Source organism: Herpailurus yagouaroundi, unplaced genomic scaffold (assembly GCF_014898765.1).
Source record: "Herpailurus yagouaroundi ecotype Mexico unplaced genomic scaffold, PumYag 198, whole genome shotgun sequence".
Classification (NCBI taxonomy): domain Eukaryota; kingdom Metazoa; phylum Chordata; class Mammalia; order Carnivora; family Felidae; genus Herpailurus; species Herpailurus yagouaroundi.
Genome location: NW_024412429.1, coordinates 2,403,567 through 2,415,000, shown reverse-complemented (window position 1 = coordinate 2,415,000; position 11,434 = coordinate 2,403,567). Strand labels below are relative to the sequence as shown.

Below are 11,434 nucleotides of genomic sequence, written 5' to 3'. Positions count from 1 at the left end.
CACTCCCCCAAGACTCCTTAGCACCTCCTCAAGGCTGTTAGCACTTCCTCAAAGCTCCTTAGCACTTCCTCAAAGCTCTTAGCACCTCTTCAAGGCTACTTAGCACCTCCTCAAGGCTTCCTAGCACCTTCTCAAGTCTCTTATTGGATGTGGAGTCTGGCGATACGCAGTACATTATTTTGTGAATATACAGGCATTTGCAAGCAGCATATAAAAGGATGCAGTTGGTCACAAAACGCCTAGAAAAATGCCTTGAAAAAGCACAGTGAGCGTTCAGGCTCGAGAAAGGGGCCAGCTTGGCTCGGGTTCTGAATGAGGACCCGAAGACCTCCAGGCAGATTGGAGGCTCCTTACTTCACCCTGTCTGTGCGTGTGACACATAGATTTCCCGGGAATGCTGTGAGGGTGGGTGGGAGAAGATCCATGATGGAATCATCCCCTTTTTCACTGGAAGTGCTCTGTGTGTTCCCGAAGAAAAACATTTGTGTTCAGAGCGTGGCATCCCAGCCCATCCTGCTCTGGCCCCACCTGCCCTGCCTGCCGCTCCCTCCCACTCTCCAGAGCCTTCTCCAAGCCCCCCTCCCTGGGACGAGCCCCCGCCCCATCTTCTACGAGCCGCCACCGCTGTCCTCCGGAGGCTGGTGCGGCCACTTTGCCTCTGGAAAGCCTTCCATGATCCACCCCCCTGCAGGGGCAGGCCCTCCAGTCCGCTGGTCCCCTCCCCCCTCAGCCCGTCCCAAACTGCGTTCCCACCACCTACTTACCCGTGTCCCTCCCCCCCCACGCCAGGGGCCTGGAGCAAATCGGGGTGGACCCCAAGCCTCCTGCATCTTTGCCCCGCCTCCCAACTGTGACACTAGTGCCCCGGATGTTTTGGAAATTAGTTCTGGCACAAGTGAGCGAGTCCATCACGTGATGGGGTCGCCATAACCCTGATTATTGCTGGTTCTGCAAAATCAGAGGCTCTGTGAACACAGAAGGCTGTGGTCACAAACATGAGGACTTTGTTTAGTAACGCTCAGCCGAGTCAGTGTGACTTTGAAACCACTTTTTCTTGAGCGCTTAAAGGTGGGTTGTAGGGGCGCCTGGGTGGCTCAGTTGGTTAAGTGTCCGATTTCAGCTTGGGTCATGATCTCGCAGTTTGCAGGTTCCAGCCCCACGTCGGGCTCTGTGCTGACAGCTCAGAGCCTGGAGCCTGCTTCAGATTCTGTGTGTGTCTCTCTCTCTGCCTCTCCCCCACTGTTCTCTGTCTCTATCAAAAATAAATAAGTCTAAAAAAATTTTAAAACAATGAAGGTGGGTTCTAATTAGATTAGATCTTCTCAAAGAAGTAAAAATTGATTCACAGATTCAGTATGTGATGCTCACGGGAACAGCGTGTGGCAGCCTGCCCCGCTCCCTGTGGCTGCCGTAACAAAAGTGACAAACCACGGCAGCCTGCTGCAGGAACACCGTGGCAGTCTGCCCCCCACGGTCTCCGAAGGCCAGGAGTCCCGACTGAGGTCGCAGCAGGGCCACACCCTCTCTGGAGGCCCCCGGGGAGGCTGTCCCTGGCCTCCTCACTTCTGGGGCTGCGGGTGATTCCTGGCGCTCTCCGCCTGTGACAGCACAGGGGCTGGGGCTCTGCGTCCGTGTCCTCGTGGCCGTTCCGCTGTTTGTGTCTGTGCCCTGATTTCCCTCCTCTTCCAGGGACACCGGCCATCAGATTTAGGGCCTGTGCTACTCCACAAATGACTTCATCCTAAGCCTCTGCAAAGACCACATGCGACCCTAAACAAGGTCACATTCGCGGGTCCCCGGTGGACGTGAACTCTGGGGGGACACTATTCGACCCAGTACACAGACCCCTCCTGACTTCTCCTGCCTCAAGGGATGGCATCAGCTACTGTCCAGGAACCTTGGTTCCTTTTAGGGCAGACGGGTTTTGAGGAAAAAATCCGGAAGGTCAGCGGTGCACGGAGTGTCGAATCTGGGGGGAGGGCACGTGCCGCTGGTTTTGCAGCTGCGTTCATCTTCACAGGTCCCGGGATGAGGACGCGATGTCCTGGGGCCTTTGCTGCCTCCTGGGGGGCTCCCGAAGGGATGCACTCAACAGGGCTCTCCCCGCAGCCCGCGTTCCCGCACAAGTTTCCGATCAAGGGTGGTGGACGTATGAGACCAGGAGGGTCCTCGGCTCCGTCCCCACTCCGGTCGCCTGCCTCTAGCAAGCAGCTCTGTGGCTTCTCTGTCCTCTAGTGGCCAGGTTTCTGCCTGCTGGCACCGTGCGCTCAGGGACAGGACTTACTGCCCTGGCCACTGGACTTCCTGCCCAGATCCCCGTGTCTCTTCTCGAGAGACCCCCAGGCCAGCTGCAGCAGCCCTCAGCCCACCGTGGAATGTATGCTCTTTCCCACGGCAGGAGCTAGCCCTCCTCACCCCCGTCTGCCCTCGGAAAGCACCGGTGTCCCTCGTGTGTCCAGCATCGGTGCCGTCTGGTGGTCCAGGCTTGTTTAGGTGGTTTCTGCGTTTCCATGAGGACGCAGTGCCGCAGAGCCAGGGGCTGGGAGACCCCCCGCGGGGGTGCCCAGAGGCAGGTGCCCTGGGACCCTCGCCGCCAGACTCCATCCCAGTTTTCCAGCTCAGAAGAGACAAGTGACGTGACTATGAGGGTCTCAGGGATGCTCACCCGCCCCAGTTTAAGGCACTGATGTGGTCTGCACGGCCCCGCTGGATCGATGGGCACCCCCACCCCCTTCACAATAAGCCAACGGCCAGGGAGGCCCAGCCCCAAGCTGGGCTCCTGAGTCTGCTGGGCTCCTCCTCTTCTGAGGGGACAAGGGTCCCAAAGCCCAGGGCCCGTCCTCTGGGAGCAGCTGTGGGTGAACATGGTGGGGGGGGGGCACATGAGGCGGAGGGTCCAGAAAGTTCCAGGAGGCCAGTGACCACTTTGGCAGCCCTCACTGGTGCCGAGAGCCGCTGCTCGGCTGTGTTCTTTGTTCAGTCTGATCCTGACTGCGGAGGGATCCGAGGCCCCGTGGGTGTCTGGGACCCTTCCGTAACTTTCTCCTGAAGCAGATTCCACCCAACAACTGCTGTCCACCTGACCTCAGGTGGCGTCGAGGCCTCAGGGGCTACTCCCGGCCTCAGTCTCCCTGCATCTCCCCATCTGACCGCCCTTCCGTTTTTACAGGCGATCTGCTCTGCAGGCAACCCCCGTGTCTGCCAGGTCCCCTTCTGAGCACCGCACCCCACGCTTGCCTCCAGGAAAGTCTCCCCCTGCTCCCCGGGGGCGCCCCTGACCCCCTCACCCCCCGGGATGATGACACCCATGCGACCTAGGCCTGTCCTGTCATCGACGGTCGGGGTAAGCCAGGGTCTTCCTTGGGTTTTCCACACAGAGAGGGCGAGCGAGAGAGAAGGAATTTCTTTCTGATGAAAGGAAGTGAGAGATTGAACCTGGAAGAGCCACACAGTGGGGCGAGGGCGGTTGGGGGAGGAGTGAGCCCAGCCGGGCGCGGGCCGAGTCCGGCAGGAACAACCCGGCAGCCCGTCCCCCCGGCCTGAGGCCATCTCCCCGCAGTGCAAGCCGGGAACCCTCCCTCATCCCTCGGCTACCCCACCTGGTGTCCTACTGCAAGGCCGTGACCGCTCACGGGGAGGTCGCGGGGTACCCCGCCTGGGGACGTGAGCATCTCACCGGGGGTCGTGGGGACACAGCTTACCTCGCACTGTCCCTTCCTCGTGGGGTCCGCCTGCAGGGCAGCCAAGAGGCCCCACACGAGCTCCTCCACAGTCTGCACAGTGCGCACGGGCGAACATGGGGAGTCTACGCAGCAGACAAGAAGAGTCTGGAAGGTCAGGTTTATTTATTTATTTATTTATTTAAAAAAAATTTTTTTTTTCAACGTTTATTTTATTTTTGGGACAGAGAGAGACAGAGCATGAACGGGGGAGGGGCAGAGAGAGAGGGAGACACAGAATCGGAAACAGGCTCCAGGTTCCGAGCCATCAGCCCAGAGCCTGATGCGGGGCTCGAACTCCCGGACCGCGAGATCGTGACCTGGCTGAAGTCGGACGCTTAACCGACTGCGCCACCCAGGCGCCCCTGGAAGGTCAGGTTTTGAAGAGACCGCCGCGGGGGGCTCTGCCCTCTGTCTGCCCGTGTCCGCAAGGCTCCCCGCACGCCCACGAGGGCAACCGTCCCGAGCTGAGTCTGCACGGCCTGCCCCCGGGGTCTGCCTCGCCCTGCCGGCCACCATGCCTCTGCGACCCGCTCGCACGTTACCCAGCAGCTTCCGGCTCAGGGGCCACTCCGCACTGGGAGGGCTGGGCAGGTGGGGGCCGCACTCCAGCCCAGTGTGACCGCTGTGTCCCGGGAGCACACTTCTCTCCTACTTCCTCCTTCCTTCCGGGAGATTCTCGTGACTTCCTGCGTCCCCTGCTGCTGGCTGCTTCTAACCTCGAGTCAAAGGGAGATGGGATCCAGTTTTGAAATGGAGTAAGAACCTTCACCTCCAACTGCGGGGCGTTTCTAGCTCCCTAGAGATTTCCTGGAGTCAAAGAGCCCAGCGTCCCGCAGGCTCCTTTAGTTAAATTCCCCTTCAGCTGCTCGTCTCCTGGTCCTTCGCTCGCAGTGACTCTTGGGTCTCTGTGTCCTTTGGCATTGTCAGCTCCTATAGTGCCCAGTTTGGAGGATGAGGCACCCCCCCCCCCCCCCCGCCCCAAACCCAACACCCTGGACTGCCTTCTTGTCCCTCCATGACCCCTGTGTTTGCCCCGGTGCCCTGGTGCGGTCTAGCTTCTTCGATTGTACTTTGCGAAGGAATAAGGAAAGGTACGCATATCCCATTTCCCCGGAGGTAGAAACCCAAGGATTCTTTCAAGGGACTACCTCCTATCTCCTGGAGACGTCTCTGGACTTTGGGGCTTTGGCTCTTGTCCCCCAGAATACCGCGTCTCTGTCTTCCCTCCGTGTCCCTTACACAAGCGTGCACCTGATACAAACTCTACACACATAGGCTTCCTGTGGCCTTTGCAAGTCTAACGTTAGCCCACTATTATTTCAGTTTAATTGGCCCGCATTTTGCCTTGACGAGCATACTGCCCGGATCGTGCGTGTTTTCCGGACAGCGGACCCGGGGCTGCAGAGGTTCACATGCTCAAATGAAATCATCGTTCCTTAACGTTATGTGCTGCGCACGTCTCTGGGACGTTCATCCTCACGTCTGAGTTGTTGCTCAAGATGAAAGGGGGTATGAGATCTAATCTCTGGCTTTCGGGTGATGGTAGCCACATGGCTTGGTCTCGTTAGAGCGCGTCTCCATATGTGCGGAAGCGGCCCTTTCCTTTGTTTGCCAAATACTAGAAAGTAGAGAGCTGAGATAGAAGACCAGGGCAATCGGCATGTGCTTACAGTCTTACGTGACTCCTTCACATCTCTTCTGGAATACGGCTGGGAGGAAATAAATGTGCTTATGCCTGAAACCAAGCAATGAGCAACATACACAGTCCAGCCTCCGGGCTAACTGCTGGAACTTTCTTCTCCCCCTCTTTTCTGAACCATTCAGATGGAACAGTAGGATTCTGTTAGGTGTTCAGAGGCCGCTGCGAGTGCCAACACCATAAGGAATCATATGGGGGCGCTGAGAGCCGTCACTTACTTCCTTTGTCCCTCGGTGGCTGTATCACCCACTCTGTGTCCCCAGCCTCAGTAGCTAATCCTTGCTTACCTTAAATATGGTTTGCTGTCACTTCTTTTTTTATTGCGGTGAAATAAACATAACACAAAATTGACCATCAGTGACATCTAGCACATGATGTTGTGCAACCACCACCAGAACATTTTTGTCTTCCAGAAGGAACCCCGCTCCCACTCGCGGTCAGCGCCCCCGCGCCCCCACCCTGGGCCCTGCAACCACCAATCACGTTGTGTGTCTGGATTTGCCAACTCCAGACGCTTCCTGTAAATCGTATCTTACTACGTGTGGCCCTTTGTGTCTGGCTTTTTTCTCACTCAGCATGATGTTTTCAAGTAAATGCTGCGGCTTTTGTGTCTTAGGACTCCTCAGTGCTTTTTGATGTGGCAGGAGTGACAAGGCTAGATCTGGAAGGTTCTGAGGTCGCGTGCTGGGATGGTAATCTATCAGTGACGGGGCCAACCACGAGGGGACACTCTCCAAATACGGTTGATGGATGACCCCAGTGGGGAGCAATGTGGTGCAATGTCTGATTTAGGACCCAGGACCTATACATAACAGTCACGTGGGTACCCTGGGGGAAGGTTTCCTGTAATTCGCCTTATACCGATGACTGATCAAGTTGACAAAAATAATTTTGAACATAAAATGGTGTATTAAGAAACAAAAAGTTAACCCTTGGCCTTTTTTGTACCGTTTTCACCTCAGAGTCCTTAAAAGATACGTTAATTATCTTTTGTTTTCGTGTTTCGGTAAATGCACAGTGTAACTGTGATAAAGCATTTCCACGGACAGGGAAGAGGCTGTGTGGCATTTTCCAAAGCAGTCGGAGCAAATACACCAGTTAGGTCATGTAATTTAATCATCATTTGCACATGCTCTACTTTGGCAGGGTTGCTATATTTCTATTTACGCCCACATCGGCGGCCCCCGCGACGTGGTCAACGTGCTGGATGCAGAGGGGCAGGGGCTGAGCCATTGCAGTCCCCAGCAAGGGAATCCTTGGTTTCCCAAAAGCCATGTCACCTTCTCTTTGTTTCTTTTTCTGCCACTTGGGAGTGGTGTTTGTTCATTCGTTTCTGGAACTCTTGGATTATTCTCCTGACGTTTAAATCTATTCCTGGAAGCTCCAAAAGTTGCTTCGTTGAAAGGAAAAATGAGAACAAATTTCCCTTCTTGGAGATCTGGCACTTTGCTCTAGTCCGAGGCGACGCACGGGGCGATGCTTGTCTGGTGGGTGCACGCTTGGATGAGGGACACGAACTGAATGAGCGCCTTGTGGGGCGTGTGTCTGCCCTTTAACTTTGGCTTGGTTTGGGGGCTTCTCTTGTTGAAAGGAGAAGGTCTTTCTTCCTACTCGGCATTTCCCTAGGCTGGGAGGCACGTTTACTCTCGGGACATATCTTTACGGCTTCTTCACTGCAGATTCCTCCTTAAACGGTCTGCCCATGACCGGAAAGAGGGACTCACGAGGAAGGGTTCTGCCCATGCGGTTGAGCCCACCGGCATCCAGCTCCGCGAGGGGGACCCCGCCGCTCCCCCGGGACCGTCACTGCCCTCTGCCCTCCCGTGCCTCAGACCCCGCAAGTAAATCAGCTCAGCAGTGTCGTGGATGAGTTTTCTCTTCAGACACGTCCGCCGAACAATCCACGGACAGGGCAGGGCTGAAGTTGACCTCTAGCGGCCACGGGGCAAGGCTGAAGTTGACTTCTAGCGGCCACGGTTTCAAGTTGTCATCAATCAAAATATCAAACCCAAAGAGCTCTAAGCAGTTGGCCGTAAAGGGGACCGAGGGAGTGATGGCGAGCCCCGTGAGAATAGCCACGTGGTGGATTTTCTGCCACAGAAGCAGGCCATCCACGTCCCAGCTGCGAAGGTAAGAGAAGGACCGGCTGAGGGTCTACTTGTTGCCGCGACCGATCACTTCTTTGATTTTCTCATACGAGGCCCCGGACTTGTTGATGCCGAGGTTGGTCAAGGGGGCATAACTGTTTTGCAGATTACTCAGGTCGAACTTCTCCGTGGCAAAGCGCGCTAACCCTTCCTGATAAACGTAAACGGTCAAAGGCTTAAAGCCCGTGGTACAGACGCAGATGCGGAGGTCAGGTTTACCTCTGCCCACGAGGAAAGGGTGGCAGGTATATTTCGGTACTATGTATGTATCATCAAAGACTAAGCCTTTAATGTCACTGGAAATGATGATCCCCGTCCCGCGAGATGGCTCCACAGGCTCGCAGGTCCAGGAGCTGCGCTTTGCGGCCGTCACGTGCTTCTCCTGCGAGTATTCAGCCATGAACTTGTTGTAGTCGTGGGGCATGACGAACGTCAGCGGGATGAACTCGTGCAGGGGGCCGCCGGACGTCCTCTTCCATGCGCTTCAGGTGCCTGGCCAGGCGGTCCTTCCGGTCCGCCTGGTGGTGCCCGGGTGGTGGTTCAGCCGTTGCCCCGGCTTCACGCGGACGCGCTCAGTCATCCGGCAGGAGGAAGTCCCGCAATACAGGTTCCAGTCGTCGCTGTTCTGCCCTCCTTCATCAAATTTGTCCCACCCTCGCTCCAGCAGGATGCTCTGCACCACTTCCGGCGTTCTGTCGTCCACAGGGAACACCGGTGGCTTCGGGATGGCCCCCGAAGGTCTGCCTTCTGCCATCAAATAAGGTTTTCTTTTCTAAAAACCGATGATCAGAAAAGCGTTAGAGGGTGGGCAGGGAGGTCGTATCCTAGAGGAGCTTTTACATAAAGGAGCCCGCATCCTACGGTCAGCTGTCCGGTCTGCCTTCCCTGACATCATTCGCCAGATAACCTGCCCCCTGCACGGGTCCGCCCATCTCTGCTGCCCCTGCAGAAGCTGACGGGCCCCTCCCTGTGCGTTCTGTCACTCCAGAGTTACCTGCTTACTGCCTCCTCTTAGCGACATGTTAAAACGTTGGCAGTCACAACGGTGACCTGAGGGTTACTCTGCCGTAGGCCTGTACCTTCAGTGAATCCTGTTGACCTGAAACATGGGCATTCTTTAGAAAAAGCAAATGTCAGGTTCTCTCCAGTTAGATGAATCTGAACATGCCAAAGAAAGGTGATGTGTGGGTGTTACGTGGTTAGCTAGGGTCTTATCAGCCTGAGAAGCTTCGGGAACTTAGGCCAGACCCCTGTGGTGGCCACCAGCACCTGCCTCATATGCCCAGGGGTCAGAGGCCGTGTTCCTTCAAGTTCATGGTAACTTGCAAGGAAAATAGGAAAAATTTGAGGTTTTAGAAATTCATTCTGCAAAAACAATGATTATGTGAAGATTGCGCTTCCCATTTTGCAAGACGCCCAGAAAGTGCATATTCGACATTTTCCTGAAATTTCAAAGACAGAAAATCAGATTGTTTTGGAGAAAAATCAAAGCTGATGATGAGGCATGATGTTGTATTATGACCTACGGTGGGTGGGGGGGGAGTGAGAAAGCCAACGCCTCTTGGGGGAGATGTCGCTATTCCAAAATCCTAAAACAAGGTGCTCATCAAAACTGCCACATTCAGGCAATTCTGACTTATTTCTTTGATGATGTTAGCATTGTTCGTGCATAACTTACCTTATAGCGTGACATAACTTATTTGGTGGAAATCCTGTGGTGTTTGAGAGGCTCTGATTGATGCCCAAGGAGTAACTCTGACAGGTGAAGGCAGTCTGGCCGGAGGGAAAGTGGGCGGGAAGGAGGGAGGAGGTCGAACTTGTCACCCACCTGCTTCTCCAGATTTGAAGTTGGGAAGAGTCGGGGAGCGGCGAAGGAGTCTCCTTGTTTTCTGAGGCCAGCTGCTGACTATGGTAGGCTCTGATCCGAGGCTGCTGACGGGCTGGGACAGTGGCTCTGAAAGAGGGTCCAGAAGCGCTGTGAACACAAGCCGTGTCAATACATGACCTCGCGTTTGTCGGTGTTGTTACTGCTTTGGCGAGGAGGGGCCCCCGGGAGCTACAGCCCCAGCGCGGCTGTTGAGAAATTCAATCTTTGCAATTTACGGCACTGTTTTCAAGCTGTGTTCAATGATGTTAACATGTTATAGTAGTGTGTGTGTGTGTGTGTGTGTGTGTGTGTGTGTGTAAGGGGGAAGATCAAAAATAATTATGGGAGCTGGATCAAACACAGTTAAAAACGTTCCTTCTCTTGGGCACCTGGGCGGCTCAGTTAGTTGAGTGTCTGACTCTTGAATCAGTTCAGGTCATGATCCCAGGTCGTGGGATCGAGCCCCGTGCTGGTCTCTGTGCGGAGCGTTGGAGCCTGCTTAAGATTCTGTCTTGGGGCACCTGGGGGGGGGCTCAGTCAGTTAAGCATCCGACTTCGGCTCAGGTCGTGATCTCAGAGTTCGTGAGATCGTGCCTTATGCCGTCAGCATGGAGCCCACTTGGACTCCCTCTCTCCCCCCTACCCTGCTTGTGCCTGTGTTCTCCCCCTCTCCCTCTCTCTCAAAATAAATTTAAAAAAAAGTTTAGTCTCTTCCTAGCTCCAAGACACATGCCATCTTTCCCAAACTTAGTTGATCATGGAGCCCTCCTAAAATTTGTGTCCCATTAGTTAGCATTTCACAAAAGCAGCGTGGGAAATATTGAGTCAGGCAAACCTGATGGGATATTGTCCCATTCCTGGCAACCTCCACCTTCCCAGCCTGGGAAATAAACCTCTCAGGAAAGGACAGTGTGGCCTTCTGGGGGGCGCCTGGCTCCGTCGGGAACCAGCACGCGGTGGCTCGAGCCCGGCCTTCTCCGGCTCCACAGGTCAGCGGACGAGAACAGACCCAGGAAATGCCATCTTGAGGCCGGCCGGCAAACCTGGGTTTCCTGGAACCAAGAAAGCCGATCAATCATCCTCTGGAGACGTGAAGCGTATGGTCTGATGGGACTCTGGCTGTTCACTGGGACGCTTGTGCAACACCCACTGGGCCCGTGTCAGCTGAGTGTCCACTTGCCTGTGAAAATTCGTTGAGAAACCAAATGTGTAATTAAGAGTTTTCTCTGCTCAACACAAGGTCTGGAGCCACTGAAGTGTCTTTCATCCAGCCTCTTTCAGACAGACGGACAGACGCTGCGGACAGCACACGGTTCCGTCTGACGAAGAAACGCACGTGGGAGGGGGCAGGCGTCGTGATTAAAAACTGGTTGGGGACAAATTCGGAAGCCCTCTGTAGGACGGGGGAGGTGATGCGGGCTGTGAGGACCGGGTGGGGGGAGCCTGCAGAGGCCCCTTCCCGTGCCCAGGCACGCCGTCCGGCCCAGGGGGCGTCATGGGGCACATCCCCGGTCGCTCGGCTCTCGCCTCCCACGCCTGTAGAGGAGGAAGTGCTCATCTTAAGGTGAGCGCGGCCGTTCCCGTGAGTGTAGATGTGGGCCGAAGGCCACCTGCTGGAGGGGACCAGGACACAGCCTCTTTGCGTGCTCACGGGCGCTGGAGCCACGTGCCCCCCCCCTCTTCTGGAGCAGGGTGGCCCAGCCACCTGTCACACCATCCTCTCATCTCAGAGGTGGTTTCCTTGCAGCTATGAGTGAAGCTGTCCACGGAGACTTTCATAATAGCCTACTTTCTCCCTTGGTCTGAGCCTCATCTCTAGGAGGGAGGACAGTGAGGAGGTCACACCGCTCATGGCCACGGCAGGACGAGCCACGGGTGGGCTCCAGCTCCAGGTGTGGCCATGTGGTCCGTGGACATAGGAAGAGAACCCGTGAAATGCACATGTGGTTCCCCTCTGTATGGTGTCCAAAGGTTGACCTCCTGCTGATGAAGGAGGAGG

General features: G+C 55.7%; 1 protein-coding gene and 1 long non-coding RNA gene across 4 annotated transcripts in view; both read right to left on the bottom strand.

Annotated features, from left to right (window-relative positions):
- Positions 1–3,803, bottom strand: part of LOC121013190 (uncharacterized) — a 9,741-nt gene extending 5,938 nt beyond the window's left edge. For 2 of the 3 annotated variants that reach the window (XR_005782555.1, XR_005782554.1), the window contains exon 1: positions 765–838. This is a non-coding gene — a long non-coding RNA (uncharacterized LOC121013190). Of the gene's footprint in view, positions 1–764; positions 839–3,701 lie in introns of those variants that run through there. The other variant, XR_005782556.1, reaches the window with a different exon arrangement.
- Positions 3,804–5,929: 2,126 nt separating this feature from the next.
- Positions 5,930–11,287, bottom strand: TTLL2 (tubulin tyrosine ligase like 2). Its single transcript, XM_040449247.1, is given in 9 exon segments — positions 5,930–6,790; positions 6,792–6,997; positions 7,000–7,095; positions 7,098–7,223; positions 7,226–7,305; positions 7,307–7,350; positions 7,384–8,340; positions 9,397–9,474; positions 11,225–11,287. Coding segments are annotated over 9 exon segments (1,743 nt in total). The 3' UTR covers positions 5,930–6,697.
- Positions 11,288–11,434: the final 147 nt, after the last annotated feature.